This window comes from Petaurus breviceps, unplaced genomic scaffold, assembly GCF_028583685.1.
Source record: "Petaurus breviceps papuanus isolate PSGF00001 unplaced genomic scaffold, PetGlider_PUasm1.0 138, whole genome shotgun sequence".
Taxonomy (NCBI): Eukaryota; Metazoa; Chordata; class Mammalia; order Diprotodontia; family Petauridae; genus Petaurus; species Petaurus breviceps.
Window position 1 is genome coordinate 13,351,743 of NW_027185694.1, and position 16,907 is coordinate 13,368,649.

Below are 16,907 nucleotides of genomic sequence, written 5' to 3' on the forward strand. Positions count from 1 at the left end.
ATCCCGAAAACTACAATATACCATTGATTAGATGTGAATGGTGAGGGATAAATCAAAGACAACTCCAAGGTTTTGAATATAAGAAATTAAATAAATGTTGGTAATATAGACAAAATTCTAAAGTCAAAAAGAGAACTAGGTTTAGGGGGAAAGATAATATGGTGACTTTTCTAACATTGAGTTTGAGTAGCTGGTAAGAGATCCAGCTTGAAATTTCTTGCAATTGAAGATAAGTTTCAAGGAGCTAAGAAAAAAGAGTCAGGGGCAGAGTCAAGATGGATTAGTAAAAACAGGACCTCCCCACAGCTCGGGCTCCCACCACCTCCAATCTGTGTAAAAGGGGACTGAACAAACTTTGGAGCTGCAGAACCCACAAAATGACACAGAGAAGCTAACCTCCCGCTGAGGACAGCCAGGCAGGCCAGCAGGAATCAGCTAGCACAGTGCTCTGGGAGCCCAGCCCAGCCCCATGCCAAGGCTGTAGCCCCAGGGAGGGCCTGACCAGCCCCCGGGCAGAGGGACTCCAGATCAGCAGCAGCTCTGGCCATTTCCAGATTTATCAACACATAGATGCGAAGGACAATGGGACCCAGTAGTTGGGAGTGCCTCTGGCTTTTGCTCCCGGGGTGAGAAGTCACTGAGGTACCACCAGTGCAGGCAGAGCCACATGGCAGCTTCAGCTCCTGGCCTGCAGAGTGTAGGCAGACCAAGCACCAGTCTGAGGAGTAATCACTCTTGCTTTAACCTACTTGGATCTGGATTGCAGTCTAGGGTGCAAGTCCTGGTGTGTGTGTCCAGCTTGCCAGAGTGTGTGGAGACCTCAGAGAGGGCACCCATCTAATATCTCTGGCAGCTGAGAAAACCCCAGTGTTTGGGACGAAAGCTCCCCTGTCTGGTAGCAGAGTCCTACTGTGGCAAAAAGCCCAGGGGTCAAGTGACTGGGGGGCAACATGACCAGGCAAAGGAAACAAAGCAGACAGAAGATTCCAACATTAGACTCCTATTTGGGGGACAAAAAGGAGCAAAGCATGGAACAGGAGGAAGACAGTGAAGTCAGAACTCCTGCACCAAAAGCTTCAAAGGGAAATACGAGCTGGTTACAGGCCATAGAGGACCGTAAGAAGCAGATAAGAGAAGTGGAGGAAAAATTGGGAAGAGAAATGAGAACAATGCAAGAAAATTATGAAAGAAGAGTCAACAGCCTGACTGAGGAAAATAACACCTTAAAAGATAGACTAACTCAAATGGCAAAAGAGGCTCAAAAAGGCAATGAGGAGAAGAATGCCTTAAAAAGCCGACTTTGACAGATGGAAAAAGAATCTTAAAAGCTCACTAAAGAGAACCATTCCTTCAGAATTATATTGGAGTAAATAGAAGCTAATGACTTTATGAGAAATCAAGATGCTGTTAAACAGAACCAAACAAATGAAAGAATAGAAGGCAATGTGAAATATCTCATGGGAAAAACCACTGACCTGGAAAACAGATCTAGGAGAGATCATTTAAAAATTACTGAACTACCTGAAAGCCATGATCAAAGAAAGAACCTAGAAATCATCCTCCAAGAAATTCTCAAGGAAAACTGCCCTGATGTTTTAGAACCAGAGGGCAAAATAGAGGTTGAAAGAATCCACTGATCACCTCCTGAAAAAGATCCCAAAAAAGAAAACTCCTAGGAATATTATAGCCAGGTTCTGAAATTCCCAAATCAAGGAGGGAACATTACAAGCAGCCAGGAAGAAACAATTTGAATATTGTGGAAACACAATCAGATAACTCAGGATCTGGCAGCTTCTACACTGAGGGATCGAAGGGCTTAGAATATGATATTCCGGAGGTCAAATGAGCTGGGATTAAAACCCAGAGTCACCTACCCAGCAAAACTGAGTATCATGTTTCAGGGGAAAATATGGTCATTCAGTGGAATAGAGGACTTTCAAGTATTCTTGCTGAAAAAACCAGAGTTGAATAGAAAATTTGACCTTCAGATACAAGAAGCAAGAGAAGCATGAGAAGGTAAACAGGAAAAAGAAATCATAAGGAACTTATCAAAGTTGAATTATTAACATTCCTACATGGAAAAATGATAATGATAACTGATGAAACTTTTCTCAGTATGAAAATAGTTGAAGGGAATAGAAATATATATATGTCTATATCAGAGGGTATACGGGCATATGAATACATATGTGAATGTGTGTATATATGTTTACAGGTATACATAGATAGAGGGCACAGGACCAATTTAAAAGAAAGGGATGATACTTAAAAGGTGAAATTAAGAGGTGAGAGAAGAATATAATAAGAGGAGATGGGGAGAGATAGAATGGGGTAAACTATCTCATATAGAAGAGGCAAGGGAAAATGGTTACAATGGAGGGGAAGAATAGGAAGGCAAAACGGAATGGGTCAATCTTATCCTCATTGAATTCGGCTCGGGGAGGGAATGAAATACACACTAAATAGGGTATCTCACCCTCCAGGAGAGTAGGGGGGGAGGGGATGGGAGGGGAGAAGATGGAAGGGAGGGCAGGCTGGGGGAGAAGGAAGTTGGAAGCACCCACTTTTGAAAAGGTACAGAATCAAAGTAGAGAATAGAAGAAGTGGGAGGTGGGATAGAATGGAGGGAAATATAGTCAGTCTTTTGCAATATATCTACTATGTTAATGTTTTGCATTAGCCACACATGTACAACCTATACTGAACTGCTTATCTTCCCAGTAAGGGTGGGAGACAAGGGAGGAAGGGAATGAATCTGGAATTCAAAGTTTTAAAATCAAATATTAAATATATATATATACATACATACATACATATATATATATACTATTATTAATACTATTTTGCATGTAATTGGGAAATAAGATATACAGGCACTGGGCCATAGAGATCCACCATGCCTTACTGGAAAAGTCAAAGGGGGTATGGGAGAAGATATGGGAGAGAGCAGATTGGAGGAGGGGATATCCTGTTGGACTGCTATTTTGGGGCGGTGGGTAGGGGAAAAAGGGGGAGAAAATTTGTAACTCAAAATCTAGTGGAAATGAATGATGTAAATCAAAAGTTAATAAAGCATTTGAAAAATGAAAAAAAAGAAAAAGAGTCAGGGCTAGAGATATAGATTTGGGAATATTCTGAATAGAGGTAGTAGTTGAAGTCATGGTTAGGAATGACATAGCCAAGGGAGAAAGTATAGAGATAGAAAAATAGCAGAGGGCCAAGGATAAACTCTTAGGGAAATGCCCTCCATAAGGGTTTCAGCAAAAGGGTAGGCAATAGCTTAGGAATGTGAGGTCTCTAAAATCAAGCAAGGTGTAAGCTTAGAGGAGAGGTTGTCAACACCTGTCAAATGTTTCAGAGAGGTCAAAAGCACTGAGAAAAGTGTTCCTTTGTAAACGTGGTGATTAGAATGTTATTGGTGGGGTGGCCAGGTAGCACAGTGAGTAAGAGCACCGGCTCCAGTGTCGGGATGACCTGGGGATCAAATCTGGGCTCAGACACTTAGCACCCACCCAGAAACACCTGGTCATGTAACCTTGAGAAAGTTACTTAACCCCAGTTGCTTAGGGGCAGCCAGGTGGTTCAGCAAGTAAGAGCATCGGCTCCAGTGTCAGGATGACCTGGGAATGAAATCTGGGCTCAGATACTTAGCACCACACCCAGAAATAACTGGCCTTGTAACTGTGATAGTAATGGCAATTAAAGATTCCCCTGTATTGGCTTGGTTTTCAAACTGATTGTGTTAAAACCCAGAGCTTGTTAATCCCACCTGTGGGATGGACTTGTTGATGTGAAAAGAAAGTCCTGAACTGGGAGGAGCTGGTGACATAGATTTGGAGAGACACAAGAGAGGCAGAAGAACTTTTTGGAAGCAGCACCTCGTGGAGGCAGAGAGAGACTGAGAGAATTGCTGGGAGCCACTTTGAATCGCCCTGGACTTTTGAGACCTGCCCCCTGAGCTGCCAAGGACTGAGGAGACATGGCTGTTTTGCTGGTACTTTGTCTGTCTGTTTTGATGTTGTTTTGCCAGATTTGTCCACTGGTGAAAGACAGTCCTGTTGTTGAAGAAGTCCTGGAACCTGGCTTTTGGTTAAGAAGCCCTGAGACTGTCCTGCAGACAGAGAGTGAATGCTGTCCACTGGTGAAGGACAGTGCTGTTGTTGCAGGGGTCTGGAGACTGTCCTGCAGACAGAATGAATACTGTACACTGGTGAAGGACAGTGCTGTTGTTGCAGGGTTCTGGGAACCTTTCTGTTGGTTCAGAAGCCCTGAAGAAGGATTTTCTTGTTGTATGTTTACAGAAATCCTGGGAGAGGGTCTTGCTAATGTTTTCAGGGGTTCTAGGACTGTTCTACAGACAGAGGATGAATTAATGAAGAGACTGGCAATGTATCTTGTGGCCTTGCTAAGCCTTGTCTCCCCAGGAACTAAGATTGCTGAGAACTTGCCTGTGTCAAGATGAAGAAAAGACCTCCATTTGGGTATTAAGTGCTGTGCTTAAACTTGATGTAACTCTGGGGTAGATTCAATTGTGATCCAGGGGTGGGGAACTTTTGACCTTTTTGTGCTCTGTGATTGAACAAATGAAGGTACTTTACTTGTGATTGGAAACTAATCTCCATTTGAGAAGAGGGGCTTTGTGGTGGACTAAATGAAGGTGGAGTAGTATTTAGAACAGGGACTTTGTAATTGATTGAATGATTGGAAGGTCCTGGGGTGGGGTAGTACTTGGAGATTATTTAATCAGGCTTAGTAAATGCTGTATTTTGAATGATGTCATGTTTTGATCTTCTCTGTTCTTACTTTGTCACTGAATAAAATGGAGAGCACCTATGCTGGCATTTTGAACCTTGGGAAGTTGCCTTTCTTGGTATTACATTACAGTAACCTTGAGCAAGTTACTTAACCCCAATTGCTTTAAAAAAAAAGTTATTGGTGACCATTAAGAGAGCAGTTTGTTAAAAGGTGAGATGAGATGAGAGACTCCAAGGAGATGAGGAGAGAGTGGTAGTAAGGAAAGAGTTAACATCAGCACTTGACAACCTTTTTTTTTTTTTGGCAAGGCAATTGGGGTTGAGTGACTTGTCCAAGGTCACACAGTAAGTGTGTCGAGTGTCTGAGGCTGGATTTGAACTCAGGTCCTCCTGACTCCAGGGCTGGTACTCTATTCACTGCACCACCTTACTGCCCCAACTTGACAACTTTTTAAAGAAATTTAGTGAAGTAGAGAGAAACAGGATAGTAGCTGGATAGAGGTGTACTGATTAAAGGAAAGATTTTCTTTTTAGGGTTTAGAGAGATCTGAGCGTTTTGTAGGAGGATGTAAAGAAACCATTGGGGAATGAGAGATTGAAGATGCACAAAGCAAGAAAGCACAGAGAATGAGATCAGAGGTCTAAGTAGACTGCCATTAGTAAGAAGTAGAGGTGCCTCTTCTTTTGTGAAAGAAAGGGTAACAGAGTGGGTGATAATACTTGAAGTTATAAATGGAAGGGTCGATTCAAACTTGCGCTCTGCAGGAGGTCTTTCCAGGTCTCCCAGCTACTGTTGCCTTCCCCTTGGAGATTAACTTCCACATACACCCTTAGTTCTTTACTCGTTGTCTCCCCCATTAGAATGCATGCTCTCTGAGAACAGGGACTAAGTTTTTGCTTTTTTTTTTTCCCTAATCTCTAGTGCTTAGCACAGTACCCAACACATCATAAACTCTTAGGAAATGCTTATTGACTTGACTTGAGATAATTTTAATCTCCTCAGTGATGTAATAAGCAGTTGGTATAGTGCCACCCCCAATACAACAGGAAAGCATCTTTTTATTTTTTGAGAATAGAAGCTGCATAGCTTTTTCAATGAATTTTTTTAAATGATGTACGTGCTTTTGGGCATTTAGTTAATTGCATAAATAATCTGTCTTTAATGACTAATTCAGACAAATGAAGGAGAAAAAGGTTTGGAGAGTCCCTGGGGAGAATAAGATGAGGACTGGGCAGTGGTTAGGTAAAAGGAATGTTGTGCAGCCAAGAAGGCCCTGCTAAGGCCCTGTAGCTTGTGAGATCAGCTCCCTTTCAGTGCTTAATGAACATGTAACTCAGTGCTTTGTAACTAGAAAGCTCTGCATGAATTTGAGCGAGCTAGGAAATATTAAGACTGTCTGACTGCTTTGGGATGCCCTGGGCGTTTGGTCTTGTTGCTAAAAGCATTGGCTTTGATTCTAGAAAACGTGAAGAAGAAAGTAAGAGGAAAGAAGGAGAAAACCAAAGGGGAACATGGAACCCAATGAAAAGCCAAGCACAAGCACAGCAGCTTCCAGAGAAGCGAAACCCAGACACCAGGCCTCCACAGCCACCCAGCAAACAATCGTTCTCCAGTAATGTCTCTCTAAGCCAAATGGGAAAAAACCGCAGAGGGTCCCCAGGAGTGTCCCCAGACACAGCATACAGAAAAGAACAGTTTCTTTCTACAGAAAAGCCGGGAGAAAATCACCGAAGACAGAAAGGTATGTTTTAACTTAGAGTAATGAAACGGTAGATATTAGAAATACATCTCTAAAGTTGGAAAAGAAATAAGAGGTTATCTGGTTCAACCTTCTCATTTTACAGATGAGGAAACTGAGGCCAGGGGAGGTTAAATGACTTAGCCAGGGACACAAAGGTAGACATTGTCAAAGAAAGGATTTGAACCCAGCTCCTTCACTTCTTACTATTGAACCATACTGCCTAGAAGCCGAACTGATCTTCCCTTTGGCTAACATGGTACTAAAAAGGCTTTCTTTATTGATGTCTTTTACTTTTTCTTAATATCATAGTCATTTCTTTTTGGTTTTTTTGTTTTTGTTTTTGCAGTGGGGAAGGCAGGGCAATTAGGATTAAGTGACTTGCCTAAGGTCACATGGCTAGTAAGTATAAGTGTCTGAGGCCGGATTTGAACTCAGGTCCTCCTGATTCCAAGGCCATCACTCTATTCACTGTTCCACCTAGCTGCCCCTATCACAGTCATTTCTGTTTCACTCCTCCCAATTCCCTTTAATAAAAATGCACAGATAAGTAAAGCTGGCTATGGGGTTAATTCAGTTAACCACACCTGACAATTTGGGCCAGATTTCCATACCCCAAGTACCACCACTTTCCTGGATGTAGCTTACCCCAACAGTAACCAAGTGGGAAATAAATACCTTTAGTGCCAAGTCTGCAAACCTCAATAAAAAGTAATGATTGCAAATGCCACAACTCATTAGCTTTGCCCAAAATATTACACAGCCACAGATTTCACCTTCCCAGGTTAGACAGTGTTAATTGGATGAGACCTCAAAGAACCTAGAATCATAGATTTAGCACTAGAAAGAACCTTAGAGACAATCTAGTCCAATCCCCACCCCTCATCCCATTTCACAGATGAGACAATTGAGGCTTCAGTAGAAAAGCAACTTGCTCAAGATCTCACAGGATGGAGCAGAGCTGGGATCTGAAACTAGGTCTCCTGACTCCCAGTCCAGTGCCTTTTGAAGCCTCACCGTCCTCATTTGCATAACAACTTTTGTCCAAAATTTCCATTTCTTTTATGGTTTTTGAGTCTTAATGATATTTCTCTAAGCAGGGTTCTCTATCCCCATATTAAATGTGAGGGAGCTAAGGCACTGTCAGGAGGGCAGTTTAATTTGCCCAAGATAACACAGTGAGACAAAGACAAAAGCTAGAACTATGACCTGGATCTTCGGATGCCTAACTTGATATTCTTTCCACTGAAACTATCGATGATGAGGACAACCCAATGAAAGGATGTAGAATCTCAAAGTGAGTGGTCATGGCTAGAAAGGGAAGGAATATAGGATTTTAGAACTGGAAAGGACCTTAACAGTAAAAGAGGGATACTGGGAAATGTAGTTGGGACCAGTGCTGCTTTTGTTGAAATTTTGTTTTTGTTTTGAAATTGTTATTGGCTGCAAGATTTTTCAAACTATCTGAGTAGCCAAGCAGGCCAAGCAAAGTTTGTAGCATGTGAGTGAGATCAATTCTCTTTCAATGATCAATGAACACAAAACTCAGTGCTTTGTAGCTCAAAAGCACTATGCGAATTGAGTGAGCTAGGAAATACTGACTACTTTGGAATGCCCTGGTTCTTTGGTCTTCTTGCTAAAAGCAACTCTGAACTCTAAGCTTCATTATTTCATGTGATTGAAAACCATGACCTATCCCAAGGGTGGGAAACTGGATTCAAGGCTATGTGTGGCCCTCTAGGTCCTCAAGTGCAGCCCTTTGACTGAATCCAAACTTCACAGAACAAATCCCCTTAATAAAAGGATTTGTTCTGTAAAACTTGGACTCAGTCAAAAAGCCGCACCCTAGGACCTAGAAGGCCACCCCTGCCCTAAGCCTTGTTTTAACAAAGACAAAGCGCATGCAGGCTCAATGTGAGAAGCATTATTGCCTATCTGTCCATCCTGCATCCGTACTGCCGTCATCGGCATCGCCGTGGCGCCAGAGAACTGGGGTTTCCCAACCTAGGGTAGGCATGCCTCCAGCAGGTAAGAGAAGCATATCAAGGGGACCTGAGAAATGTTTGGTAAAGCTATTACACTATTCTTAGAAGTAGTAGGGTTAGTGAAAAATATTGAGGATTGGAGAGAGAACAGGTGATACAGAATGGGGAAGGAATCATTTCTGCTGCCCAAACCCAAGGAATGAAGTGGGATGTGAAACCCTTTTTGTGTTGAGGGAGTGGCCACAATCCAATGAAAGACAAGCTAAAGGATGTCCACAATAACCAGAACCTCTGAATTGATGTCCCATCAGGGAAGGCACAGAATGGTATTGTACCCTTGGGTAGGCATGTCCTGTTCTTAAATGTGCTCCCAAAGCTGCAATTCCATTTATAACAACAAGATGAATAAAGGTTCTCAGTCTGTTCTTGATCAAATGCAAAGCAACAAATTGGATATGCTATTATTTCAGAAACTAAACCACTACTACTACAAATAGTAAGTGCCATGTTAATATATATGGCACTTACTATCCGCCAGGCACTGTGGTAAGCATTTTACAATTATGATTTCATATGATCCTCACAACCCTGGGAGGTAAGTGCTATTATTATCCCTATTTTACAGATGATGAAACTGAAGTAAACAAGGGTTAAGTGACTTGCCCAAGGTCACACAGCTAGTAAGTATCCAGGGCCAGATTTAAACTCAGGTCTTCCTGACTCCAGGCCTCCTTGCTCTATCCAATGTACCACCAAGCTGCACTTAACAATAAACTTGGGGTTGAGAAGAAAATGAATCTCTGGCCCTAAAAGATGTGGTTATGTACCAATAAAAGTTTTCTATATGAAACTTTATTCTATTTCATATTAAATATTATTATTAAATTGATTATTTTTATTAATTTCTCACATAGTGTAAACTCCAGAATTTTTTTTTCATATGAAATAGAGTGTAAAGTAAGGTTTATTGAAAGGCAAGGGGGTACAGTGAACAGAAAGTTTGGGGCCACTGCTGTGAAGTATCTTCTGGACTAATTGTATGAAAAATAGTTGTCAAAACAAGCTGTGCCTTATAATTATAGTGCTGATAAACATCTGCTTTTTCTGTCTCCTTTAAGAATCAACCAGAGAGCGTTCCAAAGGCAAAGTTCCTTCTGTCCACTTTGGTCCTGATGAAAGGGATGATGAACGCCAACCTCAGGTGGCCATCTCTAAATCAGAAGGTGAAAAAAGCCGAGAATTGCCGTCTCTCAGAGGAAAGGGTGGCCCAAGGCACACTTCTCATAGGAAGGCAAGTGGAGCTGGAGAGAAGCGAGGAGATCAGAGGCAGACGGTGGCTTGCAGGGGTGAGCCTTTGGACAGAGTAGCAGCGACATGCTTGCCAAATTCTAATTGCCCAGTTGGAAACTTGAGGCACCACAAGTCTCATGAAACTGTATCAAGGACCAAAATGCACTCAATGAAAAGACAAAGTAAAGAGCTAAAGGGAGAGAGGTGCTCTCCAGCTGGTTCTAGCCGACCTGGAAGTGCCAGAGTGGAACCCACCCACCCAGGGAATGAGGCGTCATCTAACCGGGGACAAAGAAGCAAAGGGGCAGATCATGAAGTCATAGGAAGAGTCTGCCCTGGGATCCCAAGTAAAACAGGATTGGGAAGAAATGGACCCAATAATGTAGGGGTGCACTCCATGCCTGGTGATAGGCTGAACTTGGTGAAGACAAAAACAGCACCTGCAAATGCAGGTGATCAATTGTCCTCCCCAACGGGGCAGAATTTGAACATTGAACTTCTCCCGTTAGAGAGCCGGCTGATGATCATTGAAAAAGAAAGAACTAGGAAAGAGCTGTTCCGGAAAAAGAACCATGCTGCTGCTGTGATTCAGAAGGCATGGAGAAGGTAAGGTGATTCTTGGTAAAGTGATTGTTGTTGTTTTTAACAATTCTTTGGGAACACATAAACTTGATATCCTAAATACACTAATTAGTTTCTTTCCACAGCATTACCAAGTCTTCTTGGGGGTGAGGGGGGACTTGTTTTCTATCTAGTAACAGTGTACCATATTGCTTGACCTAGCACTTAGTCATTGAATGGGTGTGACCTCAAACATCTGGGACCTGGGAAAGACCTTAATTCAGAAAGGCCAAGCTCATCCACTGCATCCTGGGCCACTGACAGTCATCTTGACTTTTTTCTTGCCACTGGAATCTGATGTCTCTGGAGGAGAAAGTAAGGTTGATGATTTTACCCAGCTCTGCCTCACTTCGATCCAACTCATGCACAAGTCAAGACATCATTCTTGTAATGTCACTGGAACTCTTCAACAAGGAGAGATAAACAACAACACTGCTTAGTAAGAGCATACCAAATAGGGGAAATCAAAGCGAGTTGTCATTAAATGATGTTGAAGGTATAGCTATTATCAGCCATTTACATTTGATTTGGGGCAGCCATGATGTAGCAGCAGGAGGACTAAACTCGAAGACCCAGTTACTAACTGTATGACATTGACCTAGTCATTTAAGTTTTATGTGGCTCAGTTTCTCTACCTGTAATATTAGTATAATGACAAGTCAATTCAATAAACATTTACTAAGTACCTCTCTATATGCCAGGAACCATGCTAAGTGCTAGGGGATACTAAGAAAAAGAGATGATTCCTGCCCTCAAGGAGGGGGAAGACAACACACACAAAAAAAGGGAGCTGAAAAGGAAGAGGTGGCCACTGGGGAGTACCCAGAGCAGGGGCATGTTGTTCCATAGAGATGAAACCAAGGAGAGCAATTATGGAAAATGAAATTACCAGGAAGGCTGAGAGTTTTGTATAAAAGGAAGGTTTGGTGAGGGATTTGGAGTTCCACCTATCAGGTGTCCAGTCAGAAGGGAAAGGCTTCAGGGGCGGCCAGGTGGCTCAGCGAGTAAGAGCACCGGCTCCAGTGTTGGGACGACCTGAGATCGAATCCTGGGCTCAGACACTCAGCACCACACACAGAAATAACTGGCCGTGTAACCTTGAGCAAGTTACTTAACCCCGATTGCTTAAAAATACAAAAAAAAAAAGAAGGGAAAGGCTCCTGAGGGGACGTGGAAGATGTGGAGGGTATCAAAAGCCCAGTCACTCTTTGTGGTGCCTCCCTCAGAGGGTTTTTGTGAGTGAGAATAAATGAAATAGCATATTAAAGTACAATGTAATATATAATATATATAATCTGCTATTAGTCTTTTCTCTTTTTTTAGAACATCACTGACTAGTCCAATCTGATGAAACTTGTCCACAAACACTGTATGTCCATTCGAGTTGTACAACTCGTATCTGCTCCTACTGCCTTTAGACTAACCTGAGGGGTTCCACATCTTTCACTTTAGAATCTATTCTTCAGTTGCAGCCCAAGCTCCTCCCCTTGTGATAACAGTTTAGAGATAAAGGATGCCATGTTTGAGGAATCTTTGACTCAGAGACAATCTGGAGGTTAGAGCAAAATAATTTCCCCTTCTGGGTAGCTGGCGCCTGCAGGATAAGAGGTGGGGAAGGAATGCCTTTTGGGAGCTTGGCAGTGCAGTCAAAGGAGCACGGGGATCTGGTCAGTAGTAGAGGGCTCTCATAGGAGTATGGTGATGTGTTCGGTGTCAGATGGCTGTCAAAAGAAGACGGTGGTGTTCATGAGTTTGTACGTCTATGCAGTGTTAGATACCTGTCACTGAAGGGCCGTTATAAGAATAACAAATAGAAAGAAAGCACCAGAATTCTGAGACTATCAAAGGCAGGCGGGTGTAGGGAGAAAAGGAGAAAGATGAAAGAAAGCTTTTTCTTTTGTTTCTTCTTGAAAACATCAGAAATAGACAAAACGAAATCTAGGCTAACAGGAAAAGTAAACCATGTTTGAAAAGACAGCTGTTCACTGACTGAAATGATGAGAACTTTAATATCTGTTCTTTACCACGTGAAGGGATAGATTCTGACGGGTTCTGTCTATAAGTTTCCACAATCAGTTAACTGGCACGCACTCTCTCCTAAGACCACTGAGTCCAGAGTATCACCAAGAGGAGTAATTCAACAGGATTCTTGTAAACCATCTTATTGCAAACAGTGTAACCCTTGGAGAGCCAGTCATGCTGTTGATTGGAGTACAGTCTGAAAACTGCTATAAAATGGCCCTCTGTTTCCGAATGCAGAAACAGAGTCTCATGATTGAAAAAATCTGATTATACTTTTTGGACCAGACCTGTGGTTTCACTAGTATGGTCCAGTCCTGATGAGGAAATGCTTCTGCTAATACAGGTTGCCACCTGATCTGAAACTTGGAATCTTAGAGAGTTGCCTGATTGCACTTATTGGATTTATATTTGGGGATGGGGAAAAAAAAACTTTCATAGCTCTTTCTTGACTATATTTGTTACCCTTGTTTGTCATTTTTTCCATATTAAGACTATGAGAAAAATAATAATGACATGCTGGGAAGGTATTCAGTTTGATGTTGTATGCCAACAAGTACCAACCACAGGTAGCTTTTTCTTAATAAGTTGTTATAGATCTAGGGCAGTTAGGTGGTCCAGTGGATAGAGCCCCGGACCTGGAGTCAGGAAGACTCATCTTCAAGATGGCCTCAGACAATTCCTAGCTGTGTGACCCCTGGGCAAGTCACTTAACCCTGCTTGCCTCAGTTTCCTCATCTGCAAAATGGGCCGGAGAAGGAAATGGCAAACCACTCCAGTATATTTGCCAAGAAAACCCCAAATGGGGTCATGAAGAGTTGGACAAGACTGAAAAATTATTCAACCGCAACAAAGATCTAGTATCATGGCTGGTATGCAACCGGTACTTTAAGTCAAATTAAAAGCACTGGACTGGAGATCAAGAGATCTGAGTTCAAGTTCTGGTTATTCAACCACTCTGAGTGTGTCTCCTCACCCACAAAATGAGAATGATAGATAACACTTGTATTATCTTCCTCATAACATTATTTGAGGAAAGTGCTTTGTAAACCATCTATGTGTATTAGTATACCTATTAGTATTATCCAGTATTATTCATCCAAACCATGGGTTCCACTCTCAGTTGCACCAATGAACAGCTAAACGATCTTGGGTAAGTCATAATTGTCCTGGGCTTTAATTTCTTCTTCTGTAAGTGAGAGGATTAGACTAGATTAGTGGTTTTCAGAGTGAGCCCTGGGGCACCCCGGAGGGCCCCTGAGACCCTTTGGGGGCCTTTGATGTCAAAACTATTTTCATGATAACATTAAGAATTTTAATTTTCTAATATGGCAAATCCACATAAAAGTTCTTTGGGATCCTGAATAATTTTTAAGAGTGAAAGGGTCTTTCGACTAAAAAGTTTGAGACTAATCTCCATGCTTTTATGAATCTACTGATGCTTTCATCATCTCTCATCTCTTAGAATAATCATCACCATATACGTCTCCCGCCTCCAGTAGTTCCAGATATTTACCATACCTATAGCATAGTAATGCTGTGATGAAATCAACTCTCGTTTAATTGTCCTCCAAGTTAACTAGGATTTTCTGGTTTCAGACGCCAGTACTGACATCCAGGCAGGCTGGTGTCAGGGAGAGAGCTCCAGACTTGGTAACCTGGTTCTGGGTTCTAGATTGTGCCAGTTATTAGGTGTGTGACTGAGCAAGTCACTTATATGCTCCGAGTTTTAGTTTTCTCATCTCTAAAATGGAAAGAAGAATCGCCCACCTGCTTCGCAGGGTTGCCTCTAAATGAGATGAGGTATGTAAAGTGCTTTGTGATCCTTAAAGCACTTTATAATGAGAGCTAAAAATGTATCCTGGGATTTGGTAAGCAAGTCTGAGCTCTCTGTCCAGAGATAATGTGGATTTCTAATATATTCCCACTTCAGTTTTCAACTTTATCGAGGCTTGGTTTTGTTTTGTTTTTTGTTTTTGGAGGGGGGAGAGAATAGTTTTTGAACTTGTTCCTTTAGTCCAAATCAAGATATGAGCTTCCCCCTTCCACAAGGTCTGACAGACTAGTATTCTTGCTCCCATGCCAACTCTTCTCCCCAATTCTCCACCCTCCTGAACGGACAGCACCCTGCACTACAGAAGTGGTAGTAGTTACAGGGACACCTGCGTTGGAGCCTAAGTGGGCGCAGCCGAGCCACAAGACAGCGGAAATCACAAATCCAGGCTAAAGCAGGACCATCACTGTCCTCAGACACTTACTAGCTGTGTGATCCTGGACAAGTCATTTCACTTTTGTCTGCCTTGGTTTTCTTATATGTAACACAGGGATAATTATAGCATCTTCCTCACAGAATTGCTGTGAAGATCAAGTAAGATAATGTGCTTAGCAAACATTAAAGTCATGTTATATAAAGGATACACAGTATGTAGTCTGTCATCAAGTTAGTGTCTACAATGTGCAAAAAAAAAAAGCATCGTGCTAGGAAATGGATATGCTACAAACCTCCATTTTATTTTTTTATAGAACTTCTTAGTAGGTTGTTGTTGTTCAGCCATGTCTGACTCTTTGTGACCCCGTTTGGGCTTTTCTTGGCAAAGATGTTGGAGTGGTTTGCCATTTCCTTCTCCAAATCATCTTAAAGAGGAGGAAACTGAGGCAAACAGGGTTAAGTGACTTACCCAGGGTCACACAGCTAGTGAGTGTCTGAGGCTGGATTTGAACTCAGGTCTTCCTGATTCCAGGTCCAGCACTCCATCCACTGAGCCACCTATAGAAGACTTTCCATAATCTCAAAGTCTTTCCAGAACCGACCATAACAATTTACTGTATGGCCCAAAAGTTCGAGACCAGGCCTGGATGGGGAACCTGTGGCCTCAAGGCCTGTTGACTGAATCCAAACTTCACAGAACAAATCCCCTTAATAAAAGGATTTGTTCTGTAAAACTTAGACTCAGTCAAAAAGCCGTACCCACGGACCTAGAAGGCCATATGTGGTCTTGAGGTCACAAGTTCCCACCCCTGATCTGGACTCTCAGTCTTCTCCTTTATAAGTCACGACTTATCTCTGCCAAAGTGACCCAGAACACAGTCTTCATACGTATCTGGCTTTACATAGTAGTTGTGTTCCTGCAGAATTTTTCTCAAACTGCCTTCCCATTGATTTACTTGATAATTTCAAAGGTATTTCCATTTCATTTCTAAATAATCTTCAGTTGACAATTCAAACTTGGCTTTGGATTTTTCAAGTACTAGGTAGGAGTGAGAAGGAAGAATCAAGCTCTTGATCAGCCACTAACTAACTGTATAACTTTGAGTACACCCAAGGTCAATCTCTGGCTGTTTTCTCATCCATAAGTCAAGTACCTGACTACATTTTAAGAGGTACATTGATCAACTGAGGAGGAGCAACCAGGAGGCCAGAGGGACTTGAAACCAACTTATATGAGAAATGGTTGAAGGGACTCTGAGAGAGTCTAACTTTTCAGTCCCAGAGTCAACTCATGAAGACCTTAAATTGCAGAAGTGCCAACCTACATTAGTTTTCCCATCAAGAGTACTCTCTACCAATGAAAGAGTACCCTATGCCTGTCTAGTCCAAGAAATACTAAACTCAAATCCTATAGCTCCATTGTTTTTCAAAGAAATTAAGTTCCCTTCAGTTCAAGTGTTTTCTGAGGCTATGTAGTAATTGAACAAAATCTAAGGCTTTTGTACTCTTGAAATTTATCTATTTAGTGTATAGGTTGTTCATGGGATTGGAATTGAGCTAAAATCATTATCCCCACTGTTAAGACCTTTCTTCCCTTTATGTCAGTCTATATACCCTGAGAATAAATGGTGATGAACAATGTACTAAAAAAATTTGTAGTGTTAGTAACTAAGAAATAAATTCAGACCTACTTGGTATTTGACATACTTATTCAGGAAGCTCAGTTTGGAAGAAGAAAAAATGTCCCCTAAAGGGTGAGATTGGATAATAACATTTTAATATTGAAGTTCAATAATTTGGAGAAAATATAAAAACTCTAAAAGAATTGATTCCAGAAGAAAGGAAATTCCCTATGTGACGGCCTTTCTGCCAAGGTTGGGACTGGCTGCCTTGCAAAAGGACTTCACTAAAGATGCTGTGTGGTGGCATTCTTCTTGGTCTGTTAGAGGGGAAGGTAATACCAGAGAAGGTCTAGAGGGAGGAGTTTGGGGCTTAAACAGGGCAAGGAGAGCCCCTGAGAATGTGTCTCAAAAGTCTTAATGCATTTTTATGTTTTACATAGCTTAAAATTTTACATAGTTTTTAGTTTTATCAAGCCCAAAACTGCAGTAAGACTTTTTGGATACCCTAAACTGGCCAGTCTTGGTCCTAGAGAATGCTTCCCTTTTAACAGAGGTAAGGGACAAAGAATGTGAAGGGTTGTATATACTACCCACGTGGCTTGGTTGCTTCTGCATAATTGACTTTCTATGTGTAAAGGGCTGAAGAGGGGGAGGGGAAAGGAAATGAC

At 41.9% G+C, this 16,907-nt stretch overlaps 1 protein-coding gene across 4 annotated transcripts in view; it reads left to right on the forward strand.

Annotated features, from left to right (window-relative positions):
• Positions 1-16,907, forward strand: part of INVS (inversin) — a 236,964-nt gene that overhangs the window by 209,828 nt on the left and 10,229 nt on the right. For all 4 annotated transcript variants that reach the window (XR_011171998.1, XM_069105795.1, XM_069105785.1 and 1 more), the window contains exons 13-14: positions 6,216-6,496; positions 9,597-10,374. Coding sequence is in view for 3 of the 4 variants with exons in the window: in XM_069105795.1 (XP_068961896.1) it covers positions 6,216-6,496; positions 9,597-10,374 (1,059 nt within the window). In the remaining variant the exon portion in view is untranslated. The remainder of the gene's footprint in view (positions 1-6,215; positions 6,497-9,596; positions 10,375-16,907) is intronic.